Source organism: Pipistrellus kuhlii, unplaced genomic scaffold (assembly GCF_014108245.1).
Source record: "Pipistrellus kuhlii isolate mPipKuh1 unplaced genomic scaffold, mPipKuh1.p scaffold_m20_p_2, whole genome shotgun sequence".
Classification (NCBI taxonomy): domain Eukaryota; kingdom Metazoa; phylum Chordata; class Mammalia; order Chiroptera; family Vespertilionidae; genus Pipistrellus; species Pipistrellus kuhlii.
Window position 1 is genome coordinate 108,747,101 of NW_023425515.1, and position 15,121 is coordinate 108,762,221.

Sequence of the window (15,121 nt, forward strand, 5' to 3'; positions counted from 1 at the left end):
TGCAAAGTGGTCTACATACCCCCCAAAAAGGAGAGCAGAGACAGAGCAGATATTTGTACACCCCTGTTCACAGTATCACTGTTCCAAAAATGAAGGAACAACCCAAGAGTCCACTGACAGATAGATTAACAAAATGTGATATGTCACACAGTGGAATATTATTCAGCCTTAAAAAGGAAGAAAGTTCTGATACCTGCTACAACATGATGAGCCTTGACATTGTGTTAAATGACATAATCCAGGTACAAAAGGCCAAATTCTGCATGGGTCCACTGAGATGAGGTGCCCAGAGAAGTCCTAGAGACAGAATGATGGCTGCCAGGGCCTGAGGGGAAATGAGGAGTGAGTTTCATGGGGACAGGCATTCAGTGTTGGAAGATGAAAAGGTTCTAAACATGGATGGTGGTGATGGGTAAACAACATTGTCAATGTACTTAATGCAATAGACTGTATACTTAAAATGGTTAAAGTGATTAATTTTATTTTATCACAATTTTAAAAAGTGTATCTTTATGTCTTAGCTTGAAATGTTCAATTCTATTTCAGTTCTATTATAGCAATGACAAACCCAAGAAGTGGATGGGGGGAAATGGGCGAGGTGCAGTTCCATTTCATTTACACACCAGTGGCAACACTCTGAAGAGAATCTGCTTTAAGATCTTGGCAGAAAGTAATGGCGCTATCGCTTCCTTCTTGCACATGCTCAGCCTTATGTAGTATACTCTCAGGGAGACCTTCTCCAAAATCCAGCCAGACCTCTGCACAGCATCTGCTCTCCACCGGAGAGACTAGTCTTCGCAGTGAGACATCCCTTCTCCTCAAAGCTACCTCTGAGTGGAAGGTACAAGGGACACCACTCACACACAAAAAAAGGAGTGACCAAACCTTCCCGCCTCACAGAGTCAACTGCTCCCTCACCTGTGCCTTAAACTGCACACGACGGTCAAGGCAGGTAACCCAAATTCTGTCCTCATGCAAAAAGGTTCGCTCCTGCCCGACTGGTGTGAATCAGCAGTTGTGTGTCCACCAGGAACCAAGGGGTCACTGCTCTATTCTGGGTCAAAGCACATGCTCCGGTTTTGGGCTGCATCACCAGTAGCGGTGTGCAGGAGGCAGCTGATAGATGATGTTCCTCTCTATTGATGTTTCTATCTCTCTATCCCTCTCCCTTCCTCTGGCTCTAAAAATCAATAACACACACACACACACACACACACACACACACACACACACACACATATATATATATATATATATATATATATATATATATATATATATATATATAAATTATTTAAAAAGGTTTGATCCCTTTGTGCCACTACCCAACAGCTAGCATCCTTGTCCAAGCCCACTGCGACCTCACCTGCATGTTGGAGCGAATGGCACAACTTCGGTATTAATGACTATCCGGTCACCTACTGAGTCCCAGGCCCCAGCGAAGTAACAGTGCAGGTGCCGTCTCTGCTCTCAATAGTTCAGAGTGTAAGAACTGACAAGAGCAGGTATATAGCTGAGCCCTGAGAACACAGAGAGGCCTGAGCTCTCTCTTCTATTTGGTCAAGTGTGGGGGTAGGCAATGAGAAGAGACCAGAGTGTGGGCAGGCAGGAGACCTGCAGTGGGGCAGACTCTGAGTGAGAGATGAGGAGATAAACAGGAGCAGACCTGCAGGGGCCTTGGGTATCATGTTACAGAATTGAAAAATGTATAAACAACAATTTTTAAATGGAATTAAAATGTTTACAGAAATTACATGTCATTTTATAGGCTTTTGCTTTTTGCTGCTGTGTCAGAAATATCAAAATATACCACCCATAGTTGCAGGCTACTGGTCAATCATTGAGAAAGAGGTTTAAAGATATGGATGAGTCCCAAAGGAGAAGGATAACCCTTGTCAGTCACAAATAACTTGAGGTGAACTGCTGTAATCTCCTAGCTAAGGTCAGTCTCCCAGATATTTTTTAAAAAGTAGGAATAGAAAGAGAGGAAAATTTAAGAAAGAGGGCATTTTAGGGAACCTGGAAAACTCACCTAAGATGCTGAATAGCTGGGTGAGCTGTGGGCTAATGGCAGAGGGTTCTGAAAGTGAGAAAGCAGAGTAGCTGGGTGTGTGTCCATGGCTGGTTGGCTCTAGGCCACGAAGACGGCCATTGCCGTGATTTTAATTACGTCCTGTGATCTCCCATATTTCCTGTTTTAAAGTCTAACGTCAATGGTTGGAATATTGCACTTAGTTGTATAAGGCATAATAGTTGTCTACGTGACTGCAGAAAGGACCCAGATGAAAAGTGTGTCTCAAAGCACACACTGCTGAGAGGGAGCCCGGGGGCCGACAGTTTCATTCAATCCCCACGGAGGCTTGTGTGGTGAGTACCATCTCCACTTTGGAAATGAGGTTCTGAGGTAAGGAACCCCCTGAGCTTCACTGCGGTGATGTGGCAGCACTGGGAGTCAGCCAGTGTTGGGACTGCGCCTGGGCCTCACGCTGGGCTGCACGCTGGGCTCCCACCTCTGCCAGGGCCCTCGGTTGAGTGATGCCTGCGAGCAGGGGGCCTGGCCTCTGCTGAAAGACACTGGCTTCTCCACGCGTGGTGAAGTTGACTGAGACAGTGAAAACCTGCACTGAAAATTGTTTTTAAAATGTCTTTTTCAACCTGGCCAAGGTGGCTCAGTTGAGTGTCATTCAGTACACCCAAAGGTTGCTGATTTCACTCCTGGTCAGGGCATGTACCTGGGTTGCAGGTTTGTACCGAAGGCAACTGGTCAATGTTTCTTTATCATCAGTGTTTCTCTCTCTCCCTTCCTCTCCCTGTTCCTTCCTCTCCCCAAACAGATCCTCAGATGAGGATTAAATAAATGAACAAAAAACATTGTTTTTCAAGTCCTGTGACTACTTTAACAAAACCTAAAGGAACACAGCTTCTCTAGCTACTATTCCAAACGTGGGTAAAGTCACTCCTGTAGTTCTTCTCTGGCTCAGTAATTTCAACAGCCATCATGGGAAATGTATCATTTATGCTGAGCATTTTGGGAACTACAATCTCTACATAGTTAACTCAATAAACGTCAATCACCAGTTACTTAACCTGCTTTAAAAGAAATGCAGTTCAACACTTGTGCCGAAGCACAAACACACTTCTAACAAAATGCTGAATGATCACAACACAGAGAAATCCTATGAACAAGCCACATTTTTTGTATGTTTAAAAATGGTGGGAAATGTCTGCCTACTTTTCATTGCTTCCTTTTTTCCCCACTTGTTTATGCATTCATTGGTTGCTTCTTGTATGTGCCATTATAGGCAATTGAACCAGCAACCTTAGTAAATGGAAATGATGCTCTAACCAACTGAGCTACCTAGCCAAGGCCCCTTTATGGTTTTTAGATAGGAGATGAGAAATTGGGAGGGCTGACTCTCCTTCTCTCAGTCCCTCCTTCCTGCTGGGAAATACTCCTCTAATTCCCTCCAGATCCCAATGCAGGGAACAAACAGGATCCTGCAGGGCGGGCCCTATGAGAAAAAACTCCCCTTGCCACCCTGTACAAACTGGGGCTGCACTACTCTTTACACCCAGCTGGGGGCTGGGTGATGGGGTTTTTGCTCCAAAAGTTCCCTAACCTGGAGGCTGCCTGCCTCCAGGGCTGGCCCAGGTCTTCATATAGAAAGAAAGGGTGTGGAGGGTCTCCTCAAGGATCCCTAAGGCTCCAGGAGTACTAGCTGCTCAAGGACACTCCCCTGTTTATAGAAGGCAGGAGCAAACATCGAACAACTGGTGAACTCCCACTTGGGTGACAGGACAGCAGCTGACTGGCAATGCCATTTCCAGGTGTGGCTTCTCCCCACCCACACATACCCCTGTCAACACTGCCATTCCTAGGGCCTCCTCCTCAACCCTGGGATGGGTCACCGGAGCTGTGTGGCCACACTCTCTCAGGCTAGGGACACAGATGCTGGATTCCTGCCCCTTAGAGAGGATAGTCTCCTCCCCACATGCCCCTGTCACACCCCTGCTTCCTACCCTCTGAAAGAAAAGAGAAAGAAGGAAACTTATGTAGATTTTTAAAAAATCAATATTTCTCACTAGCTGCTCTGATTCTGTCAATCGACTTTTAAATGCTAGAACTTGAAAGAGATAAGTGGTAGAAAGAATTTACAAAATTCGGGATACAATGTTCACGGCCATCTAAGCATCATAGTCACCAACAGGAAACAACCCTCCTGTCCAGCACAGGTAAAGAGGTAAACAAAGTGTGGCCTGCACACACAGTGGAATATTACTGAGCAGCGCAAAGACACAGTCACGAGTTACAGTAACATGGACACATTGCAAAGCTGGTGCTGGCCAACAGTAATCAGACACACAAGTCTACACACCACATCATTCCTCTTACAGAACATTCAGAGCCAGGCCTGATGAAGCTGTGGTGACGGAGATAAAAGCAGCAGCTGCCTGTGGCTGGGCAGACTGGAGATGAACTTGAGGGAATTTGAGAAAAATTCTTTATCTTAATTTAGTAGATGATTAACAGGCGTAATATGAGCCCAAACTCACTAAAATACGTATGTGTAGTTTACTATAGGTTAATTATACCTCCACTTTTAAGAATCTGGGAAATTGTTTTAAATGGGTCCCTAAAGATGAGGCCAAAATATCCAGTCTCTTCCTCCTTGCACTGGTCCTTGCACTGACAGGAGGCAAAGGGGAAGAGATGCCGGGGTGGACAATTCCCTGAGAGAGGAATCCAAATAGCGGTAAACCTCACGGATAAAGTGTCTGCACACTCCCTGCAGTTTCAAAGTTGATCTCTAGGCCAAGCTCAGAACAGAGAGTGAACACAGTTGCTATTTCAAGGCCTTCGGTTCTTCAAAAACATGTTCATGGGTCATATATCAGTCCAAAACAAGGTCTGTTGCAACTGTACTAAAAGGGAAAAAAACAGTCTACACTCCTTGGTCTACACTCCTGTATAAAAAGGAGGAGACTCAGCACTGCAATCCTGCCTCCCAGGTGCAAGGTGCACCGGCCAGAACTGGAGCCCGGGGCTGCCTCCCACCAGGCCCTCATCGCCCCTGCTCCAAAATATATGCTTTTTCCAAGACACCCGCTTCCACATTTTCAGAAGATGAAACTGGCATGGTGGAGGAGATAAGAGGATGGCGCTCAGTGCGAGGAGAGAACAGAGAGGGTTCTGAAGGAGTCTGTGCTGTTGATATTGAAGTCCTGGACGTGTGGTGGTACGCCACGCCATGTGCCAGCCACATCACTTAATCTCTCACTCCAGCTGCACAGTGAGTAAGCGAGAGGCGGGACCCTCCTGAGGAGAGCTGTTGCCTGGACTCAGCTCTGACATACCTAAGACACTCGGCCCGTAAACCTGCCATAGCCCCCTCCACCTCCCTCCCTCTCCCCAACTCCCTCCCTCATGAAGAATGCCCACAGGCACCCACCCCTGTTTACAGCCACCTTTTCCCCTTATCTGCCCCCTTCTATCTCCACCTGGATTCCAACCACTTCGGCCACCTTCACTTGAGGACAAGATGGGTGGAAAGCCCTCTTTCTGCGAAGGACAGAACGCCTCTGTTCTAACCACATGAACCTCCTCCCTTCTCCCTGACAGGACTCTGTGGTGGGCTGAGTTAGGCCCCAGAAAAATCTGGTGAAGTCCTAGTCCTGGTGCCACAGAATTTGACTATATTTGAAGATAATTGAGGTAAAAAGAGGTCATAAAGAGGGAAATTTGCACACAGAGACACATGGAAAGGGAAGATGAAGTGAAGACATGCAGGAGAAGGCCATGGGAAGCTTCGTGGCTCGGGTGATGCATCCAGGAGCCAAGGAACACTGAGGAGTGCACACCTTCCAGCACTTAGACTGCGGATTTTACCAGCCATTAACAGCATGTCCCTGGCCAAGTTTCTCAGCATTCTGGTCTCAGGTTCCTTACCTGCCAGATGCTGGTGACAGGACTGCCTGGCGGGGCCACTGCAAAGGTGAAACAAGCAGCCTGCTGACGGCAGCCAGCAGGCAGCTGGGATGGAAATGGCCTGGGATATGCTGTGACAACCCTGCTCAGACGCCTTCGATGGTCTCCATCGCCTGCCAAGGGGAAGTTGGGACTTCTCTGCAGGGAACAGTGAGCTGTGCTGGTGACTTACAGCACCTCCTCTCTCCTGTTCTGCTCCACTTGGAACCCAGTTTTGTGCAGGACCCCACAGCCCACGTGACATGTAGAAAGGAGCCCCATCTCCAATGCACACGTGGCATCATCCCCTGGTGAGTGGTACCAGTCAGTGGTGCAGGTAAGAGAAGACTCACCTCCAAGGGAAGAAAGCAGACTGGTGTTCCCTTTGCCAATTCCTCTCCTCCAAGTCTGGGGACAGGGGTAGCAAATAACCCCAATTAGGGAAAGCCACCTTGTGACTACAAATAATTCAGCATTTATTATGGGCTGAACCGTGTCAACTCAAAATCCCCAGCACCTGAGAATTCAGGGCCTTTAGAGAGGTAATTAAGTCAAAATGGGATCATTAGGTTGGACCCCAACACAATATGACTTGTGTCTTTGTAAGAAGATTGGGACACACTTGCAACAGAAGGAAGACCATGTAGGACACAGGGCAGAGGTAGCTAATCACAAGCCAAGGAGAGAGGCCTCAGAAGAAACCAGCCCTGCTGACACCTTGATCTTGGGCTTTCAGCCTCCAGAACTGTTAGGAAATAAATTTCTGTTGCTTAAGACACCTGTCTAGGGCTTTGTTATGGCAGCCCAAGCTGAGGAAGGCCTAGTGACAGAAAGAACTGTGGATTACAGCTTACCAGGATCCTATCTCTTGACTTCCAGAAACATCATATGTATTTCTGTATATTTGAATTAAGGTTTTTGGCTATTTGTAGCAGACAGCATCTTAACAGATGTCCCCCAGCTTTCCAACTCTTCATACTATTGTGCATTCTCTCTTCCTAATTAGAACAAATGCTTTTTCTTACTCCTTCCCATCTGAAGACCCACATCCTAGTTATCCCCAACTCAGACTCCACCCTTCCCATCTCCATTCTTTTGCTCAATGCTTCCCTCTTCCCAGTATGTTCCCTTTCAGCCCACTCTGTCCACCAGGACCACCCATTCTTCAGGCATAACTCGTAGGCTCCTTCTCCCCTGCAGCTCCTGATCCATGTTTTACACATAGTAGCTGCTCAATAAACATTTGAATATTACACACTGCTCTGGGTTTTACTTCTGTGATATTTTCCCTGCATACATTTTTAACTATTATATGAGATTACACCATTATATTTACTGCACAGGTTCATACAGGTCAGCTAAGAAAGACTGCTGCATGTCATTGCCTCCTCATCCTAAAAAAAGAAAAATGCCTTTTGCAGACTTAAAAACCTGCTTTCAGTATGATAACCTACGACTCTTTAAATTTCTTGGTAACCTTCCATTTATTGAAGGTCATTTAAGTTTCCCAAAAGTGGCTATTGGAAATGAGCTTCATAACCACGGTGGTAGTTTTGCTTTCCCTTTAGTCGTTTACTTAAGAATCTGTCAAAAGAGAAGTAGGGTTATAAATGGGGAAAACCATATGGCAGATGAAAAGTTAATTAACTAGAGATACCACAGCTTATATTTAAACCACAATTAAATGAAATTCAAACATGTTATCAACAGACACACTAAAACAAACAAAACAAAACAAAACACATACCCTCATAACCTTGATGATACCCATTTTTGAAAAATTGCTTCCTATGAGACTTACCAGACCGAGATTAAAAATAAACCTTCTATTAAAATGAAATAATAAAAAACCCTATTCTGGAATGCAGATTTGCTGACTCATCATGCAGTACACCTACAGAACTGCATCACCTTCTTGAACTTCACTCCCTCCCTTTCCCTGGATGACTGATAGTCGAAACATCTTTATCTGCCACTCGGAAGCTATTTCTGAGTCCCCACCAGACACTCTACCCAGCTCAGAACACTCAGCTAGTCTCTCCATCTATCCCCTTGATAGCTCTGTACGAGGAACACCGGAATATCAGCACAAACCCTCAAAAAGAAGCACAAGTGAGTGGGACGGACCGCAGGAGCTGTGAGCATCTAAGCGGGAGAGTGTACCTCGCGGGCAGCCCTGGCTAACACCTGGCACACTTACCTTCAGAGGTGTGAGTGTCGTCACTGGAGACATCACACTCAGACCACTTTAGGTCCGCCTGTGCCCCGAGGGGAGGCCAGCCCTGATCTGTTCCTCAGCAAACATAAACCAGCCTCATGTTTGGCTCTGGCCACTAGCTCCTGGTGGCTGGGTCTCTTGGGGACTTCTCATTTCCAGCTGCTGAAAACACTACCTGAACAGGAATTAATTAGTCTGAATAAGAGACATTTTTGACATCCAAATAGATGTTTCCTTTTCAAGTAATCAAGCATTATCCTAAGCAGAGGTTCAAAGGACCTACTTTAATGAGTGAAGTGGTCATTAACAACATTCATTTGGACATAAATCTCCTAAGGCTTTCATAATGTGCTTTTTTTAGGTAGACTACATGTGCCCGCGGACACTTGGTTTACACCATTAGTGTCCTTAGCAATCCATTTCTTCACAGAGGGCAAGGGGGTGGGACTGTGTCCGGGTGATTCTCGGCACGATGAGCTGCCACCACACTGCTCCTATGGTGTACAGAGCAGCCGAAGGCTCCCGGGCTGACCCCTGGCCATCTACCAGGTGACGTTAGAAAATACAATGAACTTTTTACATTAGCCTAGACCAGGCTTTCTCAAACTTGGCATTCCACATTTTGACTGGGTCACGCTCTGCTGTGGGGCTGTCCCATGCATTATAGGATGTATGGCAGTACCCCCGTCTCTACCCTCTAAATGCCAGCAGCTCCCTCCTCCTCTGTATGACAAACAAATGTTTCCAGACACCAAAAGTCCCCTGGGTAAGGGGGAATCCTCCAGAGAACCTTTTAAAACAACTGCCTCAGGTATTTCCCTAAGTTCCCAGCTGACCCCATCACTTCTGTCCCCAGTCCTGGCTCAGACACACCAGTTCAATATGGAGCTCTCAGAGGAAGAAGTAGCTTTGTGACTTGAAGTTCTGAAAACCAGTGGCTTAAAGTAAAGACACTCCTTTGTCCAGTATGATTTCCCCTTTGATTCATTTCTATTTCAGATAAATTACATGCCTCTTAGTCTTCAGTAACTCACTGAAATTTGACTTTAGGTTTGAGCTAACTTAGTCAAACCTAAATTTGACTTTAGGTTTGTCCTCTTCTTCCTGTTCTCGTTATCCCAGAATTAAACCAGCAAATCTTACCTAGAAGAGAGCGGCAGCCCCTTCACCACCTCTCTGCCTACACCCCTCAGGAAATGTTAACCTACTAGGTCCAAGTCCTGAAGATATGCATGTGGGCTAAGAAAGCAGAGGTGGGGACTGAGATGGAAAACAGGGAGTCAGGAAAGGCCCGAGGGAAGTGATACACTGGCAGGAAGGAGAGGTGGATTCTGGGCTGAAGGGATGCCACTGGCAAAGGTCAAGTGTTGAGACCCAATCAGGGCTGGAGTACAGCTTCTGAGGCTGCGTGATGGGACGGCTGCAGAGGAGGCAGGCAGGGAGCTGATCACAAGGGACCTAGAAAATCACCACGCAGGCCCCACATCATCCAACAGGCTACAAGGAGCCACAAAGTTATCTGAAGCAGGGACATTAATAGAGCAAAACACTGAACTTGAGGTGGGGGTGGGGTAGATAAGGTCAAAGGCCAAATAAGAAGTCCATCCCAGCAGGCACCTAAAAACAATACTTAGGCTTTGGGCTTCAAGGAAATATCAGAGTCACAGAACAGAGATGGGGGGGGGGGGGGGGGTGCTGCACTTAGGATGTGAGCTGGAACTCTAAAGATAAGGGCTGAATTGTTCTCTCACCCAAAACCCTCATGTTGAAGTGCCAACCCCAGTACCTCAGGGTGTGGCCTTATTTGGAGATATGAGCTTTACAGAGGAAATTAAGGTAAAATGAGGTCCCTGGGGTGGGCCCTAACCAATCAGGACTGGTGTTCTTGTAAGAAAAGAGGACACAGACACATGCAGAGGGAAGACCCTATGAGGACAAAGAGAGACGACCCCAAGCCATGGGGACTGGCTTCCGAGGAACCAACCTGCTGACACCATGGTCTTGGACTGCGGCCTCCAAAGTGTGAGAAATAAGTTTTTCTGTGGTACTTTTTTCAGCAGCCCAAGCTGACTGATACACTGGGAACTACCACAAAGGGGTGAGTGAATGAGTATTCAGGCAAGTGATAGGGAAGAGTGGCCAAGAGGCAGAAGGGAAATCAAAAGCAAGCACACTCCCCTGTCATCAGGAGACAGTCGAGGCCTAACCAGTCACTGCCAAGGCCACACAGAAGCCAACTGAAACCACTGAGCAGTCCTTAGGGACCCAGCATCAGGCGAGCTCCACATGGTCTAGGGTGCAAAGACCATGTGGGGCAGAGAAAGGAATGGAAAGGACTGAGAAAGGGCCTCATCTGCCAAGGAGCTGACAAATGGTATGGAGGGATGGTGCATGGGGGCAGAAACCTGGAGGAGGACCTGGGACCTAATCCCCAAGGTCCATGATCAGTTCCTGGGGGTCAGTTTGATGTTTCCCCATGGGCTATGGAGCATCTGAGGTTCCTAAGCCAAGAAACAACAGAAGAGACCAGGGGGTCGTGCTCCAGCCCAGGCCTCTGTCCCCTGGGGCTTGGTGCCCATCCACCCTCAGCTGCCTCTCAGCCTCTGCATGCGCCCACAGCACACAGGTGAGTGGGGCCTTTCCTGAAAACCACCTGGACAAGCTCCCTCACCACAGTGCGGGGGAAGCAGCTGCTGCCCTCTCCTCCACTGGTCTGTGCTCCAGGCAAGCACCTGCTGTGCCAAGGGTTTCTGCTTTGCTGGCCACATGGTCTCTGTGCCCCAGACAGGTCAGGCTCCCCTGCTGCTCGGTTCCTCAGGACAGCTTCAGGGGTTTGAGGTGGCCTTGGCAGTGACCAGGCAGTCCTCCATACACCTCAGTCTCTCATAACAGCGGAGTGTGCTTGCTCTTGATTTCCCTTCTACCTCTTGACCACTCCTCTTCTTCCAGTCTCCTGCCTGAATCCTCAGTCACTCATCCCCACCTGTGGTAGCTCCAAGGTGTATCAGTCAGCTTGGGGTGCTGAAACAAGTACCACAGAAACTTATTCCTCACAGTTCTGGAGGCTGGAAGTCCGAGATCAAGGTGTCAGCAGGGCTGGTTCCTCGGAGTCCTTTCTCCTTGTCTGATGGGTTGTCCAAACCCCAGCCCTCCTTTAGGCTGGCTCACATGCCATAGCATCCTGCCCCCCTGCCTCAGCTCATCCCATACTACCCTGGAATCCTCCACTTATGAAAGGTCTCAGCTGTACCACTGGCTCCTGCTCAGGGCAGAGGCGATATATCCATCTGTCACCTACCCAGGGCACAGCAGAAGGTCTGCCACAGAGCAGATGTTCTGAGAGAAAAACCAGGGTCAAGTACTACACAGGTGGCTGCAGAAATCACCTGACAGTGAGAGGAGGGATGGAGGAGTTGTATGCAGCTGTCTTCAAAAAGTCAGACAACACTATGCCAAAAGCAGCATTATTCACAAGAGCTGAAAGATGGAATGTGGAGAGCGGTTACAGTGTTTGGACAGATTCAAGCCTCAGACTAATGAGAGGGCACGGTCCTCTCACTGCCACGTGCAAGTCCTAGCTTGGAGGGCAAAGCCCTCCCAGCACAATCATAGCCAAAGGCAATAGTTGTGAGCTTGAACCTACGGTCCGAACACGTGGCCCCACGTGCCTGAGTGATGTGGGTTTGATAGAGTTCAGGTGCATGTAATTGAGTAGATTCGAAACCCACGAAAGGTTGTAACCATGCCCTTACTTTGCCTTGTGGAATATGGCTATAAAAAAAGACTCTGCTCACAGGCTGTGGCACTGTCATAGCTCTCCATCAGAGAGGGCAGCGTCCCACCCAGACCCAGCTTTCTTCTCTTGTCTGTCTTTTCTCAATCCTTCACCTCCCCCTCCCAGGCTCACCGAACCTGAATGAGCTGGCTCCGCACAGTGGAAGCATTCCAAACATCTGCTGATGGGTAAATGGATGAACTAAGTGTGGTCTAGCCATATAATGAGATATGTTCAACCTTATAAAGGAAGGACATTCTGGCACATACTACCACATGGATGAACCTTGAAGACATTATGCTAAGTGAAATAAGCCAGTCACAACAGAACAAATATGGTATGGTTCTACTTATATCAGGTTCCTATCGTAGGCAAATCCACAGGGATAGAACACGGAATGGTAGCCTCCAGGGGCTGCGGGGAATAGAGAATGGGGAGAGCAGGGTTTCAGTTTGAGATGAAAAAGTTCTGTGGATATATGGTGGTGCTGGTTACATAACCATGTGAATATGCTTAATGCCACTGAACTGTACACTTAACAATGGCTAAGATGGTAAGTTTTATATTACGTGTATTTTACCACAATTTAAAATGTTTAAGTAGGACACAAACCTCTGTGCTAACTGCAAGCACTCAGGTGTCTCCACTGGAGAGCAGTGGAGTTCCCCAGCATGTAGCAAGCAGGGTGCCCAATTTGTAAGGCATATTTTAAACAAACAGAGAGAAAACAGCTTTTAATCTAATCTGGGAGGAAACATGCTGTAGTGCAAACTATGATGCTGAGTGCATAACCGTCCATAATTTAATATGAGCACTGGGATACTTGTGGTTGTTTTATGCCGGCATCATCGCCTGGTGTTTATTCTTTAAATGACACTAAGAAATAAAGTGTGGTTGTTACCTAGTAGAATTAAATTATATAAAGGACCGTCCCTCCTTCCCACTTAAAAAAAAGAAGGCTGATAAACACTTCACTAGCATTCCCAATGACTTAACATTCTTTACCACATGCTCCCATGACTCAGCTCTTTGGTTCACTCCTCAGATAAGGAAACCGCTGGCTCACTTCAGGAGCAGCCTTTTCAAATGTGAGAAGGCATCTGGCTCCTTCAGGTACTGTATGCCTCGATGTGCTAAACAGCACTGGTAAGGCCTCTGTGGAACAGTCCCTGAGAAAAATAGGCCCATAAGTATGGGTCACTTTTACTACCAGAAACCTAGAGAAAGACGCAAAGCTTTGCAGTGGTGACAACCTGTTTTCTGACTGATGACAGGCTGGGGTCACAGAAGCAGGGCCCGTTCAGAGGGCCTTGGCTTCCTGCCAGGCTGTCACTGTCTTGACCTTGATAATGTTTGAACAAGGGGCTCTGCCTTTTCATTCGTCACTGGGCCCCTCAGCTCCGCAGCTGGTCCTGATTAGGAGAAAGGTTTGGAAACCCGCAGGGGCAGAGGGGAATTTGCCAAACTGCTTCAGTGACTGCCCAAGGGCTTGTTCCAAGCTCCTTAGTGATCAGGAGCCGATAACTAAGGCCATCTATAACTTTTTCCCCCCAGAAAATAAGCATTAGAAGGGGTATTCTTGCCAACTCCATACTTAACGTAAGCAGTTCAGACAGCCAGGTAAGTTACACTCAGTCCTTGTGAAGAAAAAAAAAAATACTTTGTGTAAAGCATTTAAATGTCAAATCATCAATATTCAATTATTCTTGATTAATTGCCCCCAAAAAAATCCTAATCCCTTTTCACCCTAATGAAGACCCTCCTGTCCCATGGTTTGAAGGGGACACATACACACACACACACACACACACACACACACACACACACACACAGCCCTGGATAGCCCAGCACACTGCCCTGAAGCCTGCCTTTCCCCAGCCCGGCCCAAGCTGAACATCAGATTCAGTCCAGGAACTGGGAGCTTGACAGGATCACTGGTCTCCATGCTGGCCATTGCTGACCAGGGACCAGGAAGTAACAGCAGAGACAAAGGAGTATGGAGGGGAAGGAGGCCAGCTCTGGAGAAGGGGCAAAAGGAGAACAGACGTGGCTTCTGATAGAGCGAGGGTTGGCCGGAGGGCTCTTGAAGATGCCTCCCTCACGCACACATTTTCTGATCTCAGATCCAACCCTAGGGTTCCCTATGCAGTCATCCCTGCATCTTCCCAATATGTTTCTTTTCCGTTTTATTTATGTAATTTGAAATTTGTTTTGTCTACTTGCAACCTAAGAAGAGAGGTTGGATAGGGTATGTACTTCGCAAATGGATGGCCTGGCGGGCTGTGGCGTTGTTCTATTACAGCAACAATTTACTTCAGAGGAACTCCACTTAAACCGATCAATAACCTCTGCCCCTTCCCAGAAGGTAGGCCTCGTCAATCTGTGAGGCACTGCTGGGAGGAGGTCTGCCTGTGGGTAATGACCAGCATTGCACAAACATTGAAAGAACAAAACGACTAAATCCCAACTCAGTAAAGATCAAAGTCTGTAGACTAGTGAGATCAAAGGCAGTGCTCTCCCACAAGAACCCAGCAAGAACAGCATTCCAGGTGGGACAGGGCAGCTCTGAAGGGGGCCCCTCGCCCTGAAGTTAGATCTCTGATTCCTGCTATTACAGCTGAAGGTTACCATCAACTCTAAAATTCCACTTCCTCTGATAGTTTCCCAACTTCTAAACAGGGGAGCTCTCAGGTCCTCAGGGACTTGGCCCCCAGGAGGGTTCTTTCCTTACCAGGCCCTCTCTGTGCTGGAGACCTGTTTTGTCTTCAGATGAGATCTCTGAAAACAAACCTTTCAAGGGTCTTTTAGACAAACCCCTGCAGGTCAGTGGTTCCGGATTCAGATGTCTTGTCTTAATGGCACACCTGGCTCCCACATCATCAGTTTCTAAAGGAAGACACCTACCGTAGAAGCTGCCAAGGAATAATCGCCCTTCCAGGTGTGGCCTGTCAGCTCCTCCCCATTGAGGCATTTCTCAGATGACTTAGCCAGTCCTCACCCCGGATGCAGGAAGTATCTGAGATTCCCCATGTGCCTCCTGTTTGCCAAGCTCCAGAAGGAAGGGCTCTCCCCCATGCTCTCCTTCAACCCTCAGGACAGCCTTCCAGGAAAGGTGAGTAATGACCTGGTTTGCTGATGAGGTTCCTGCAGCTCTCCAAGGTGA

The 15,121-nt window shown here is 47.6% G+C and overlaps 1 protein-coding gene across 22 annotated transcripts in view; it reads right to left on the reverse strand.

Annotated features, from left to right (window-relative positions):
* Positions 1-15,121, reverse strand: part of SLC22A23 (solute carrier family 22 member 23) — a 171,410-nt gene that overhangs the window by 147,614 nt on the left and 8,675 nt on the right. The window contains exon 2 of one of the 22 annotated variants that reach the window (XM_036446783.2): positions 172-325. The exons of the other annotated variants lie outside the window; for them this stretch is intronic. Within the exon in view, the coding sequence (XP_036302676.1) occupies positions 197-325 (129 nt within the window). The 3' untranslated portion in view covers positions 172-196. Of the gene's footprint in view, positions 1-171; positions 326-15,121 lie in introns of those variants that run through there. 22 annotated transcript variants of the gene reach the window in all.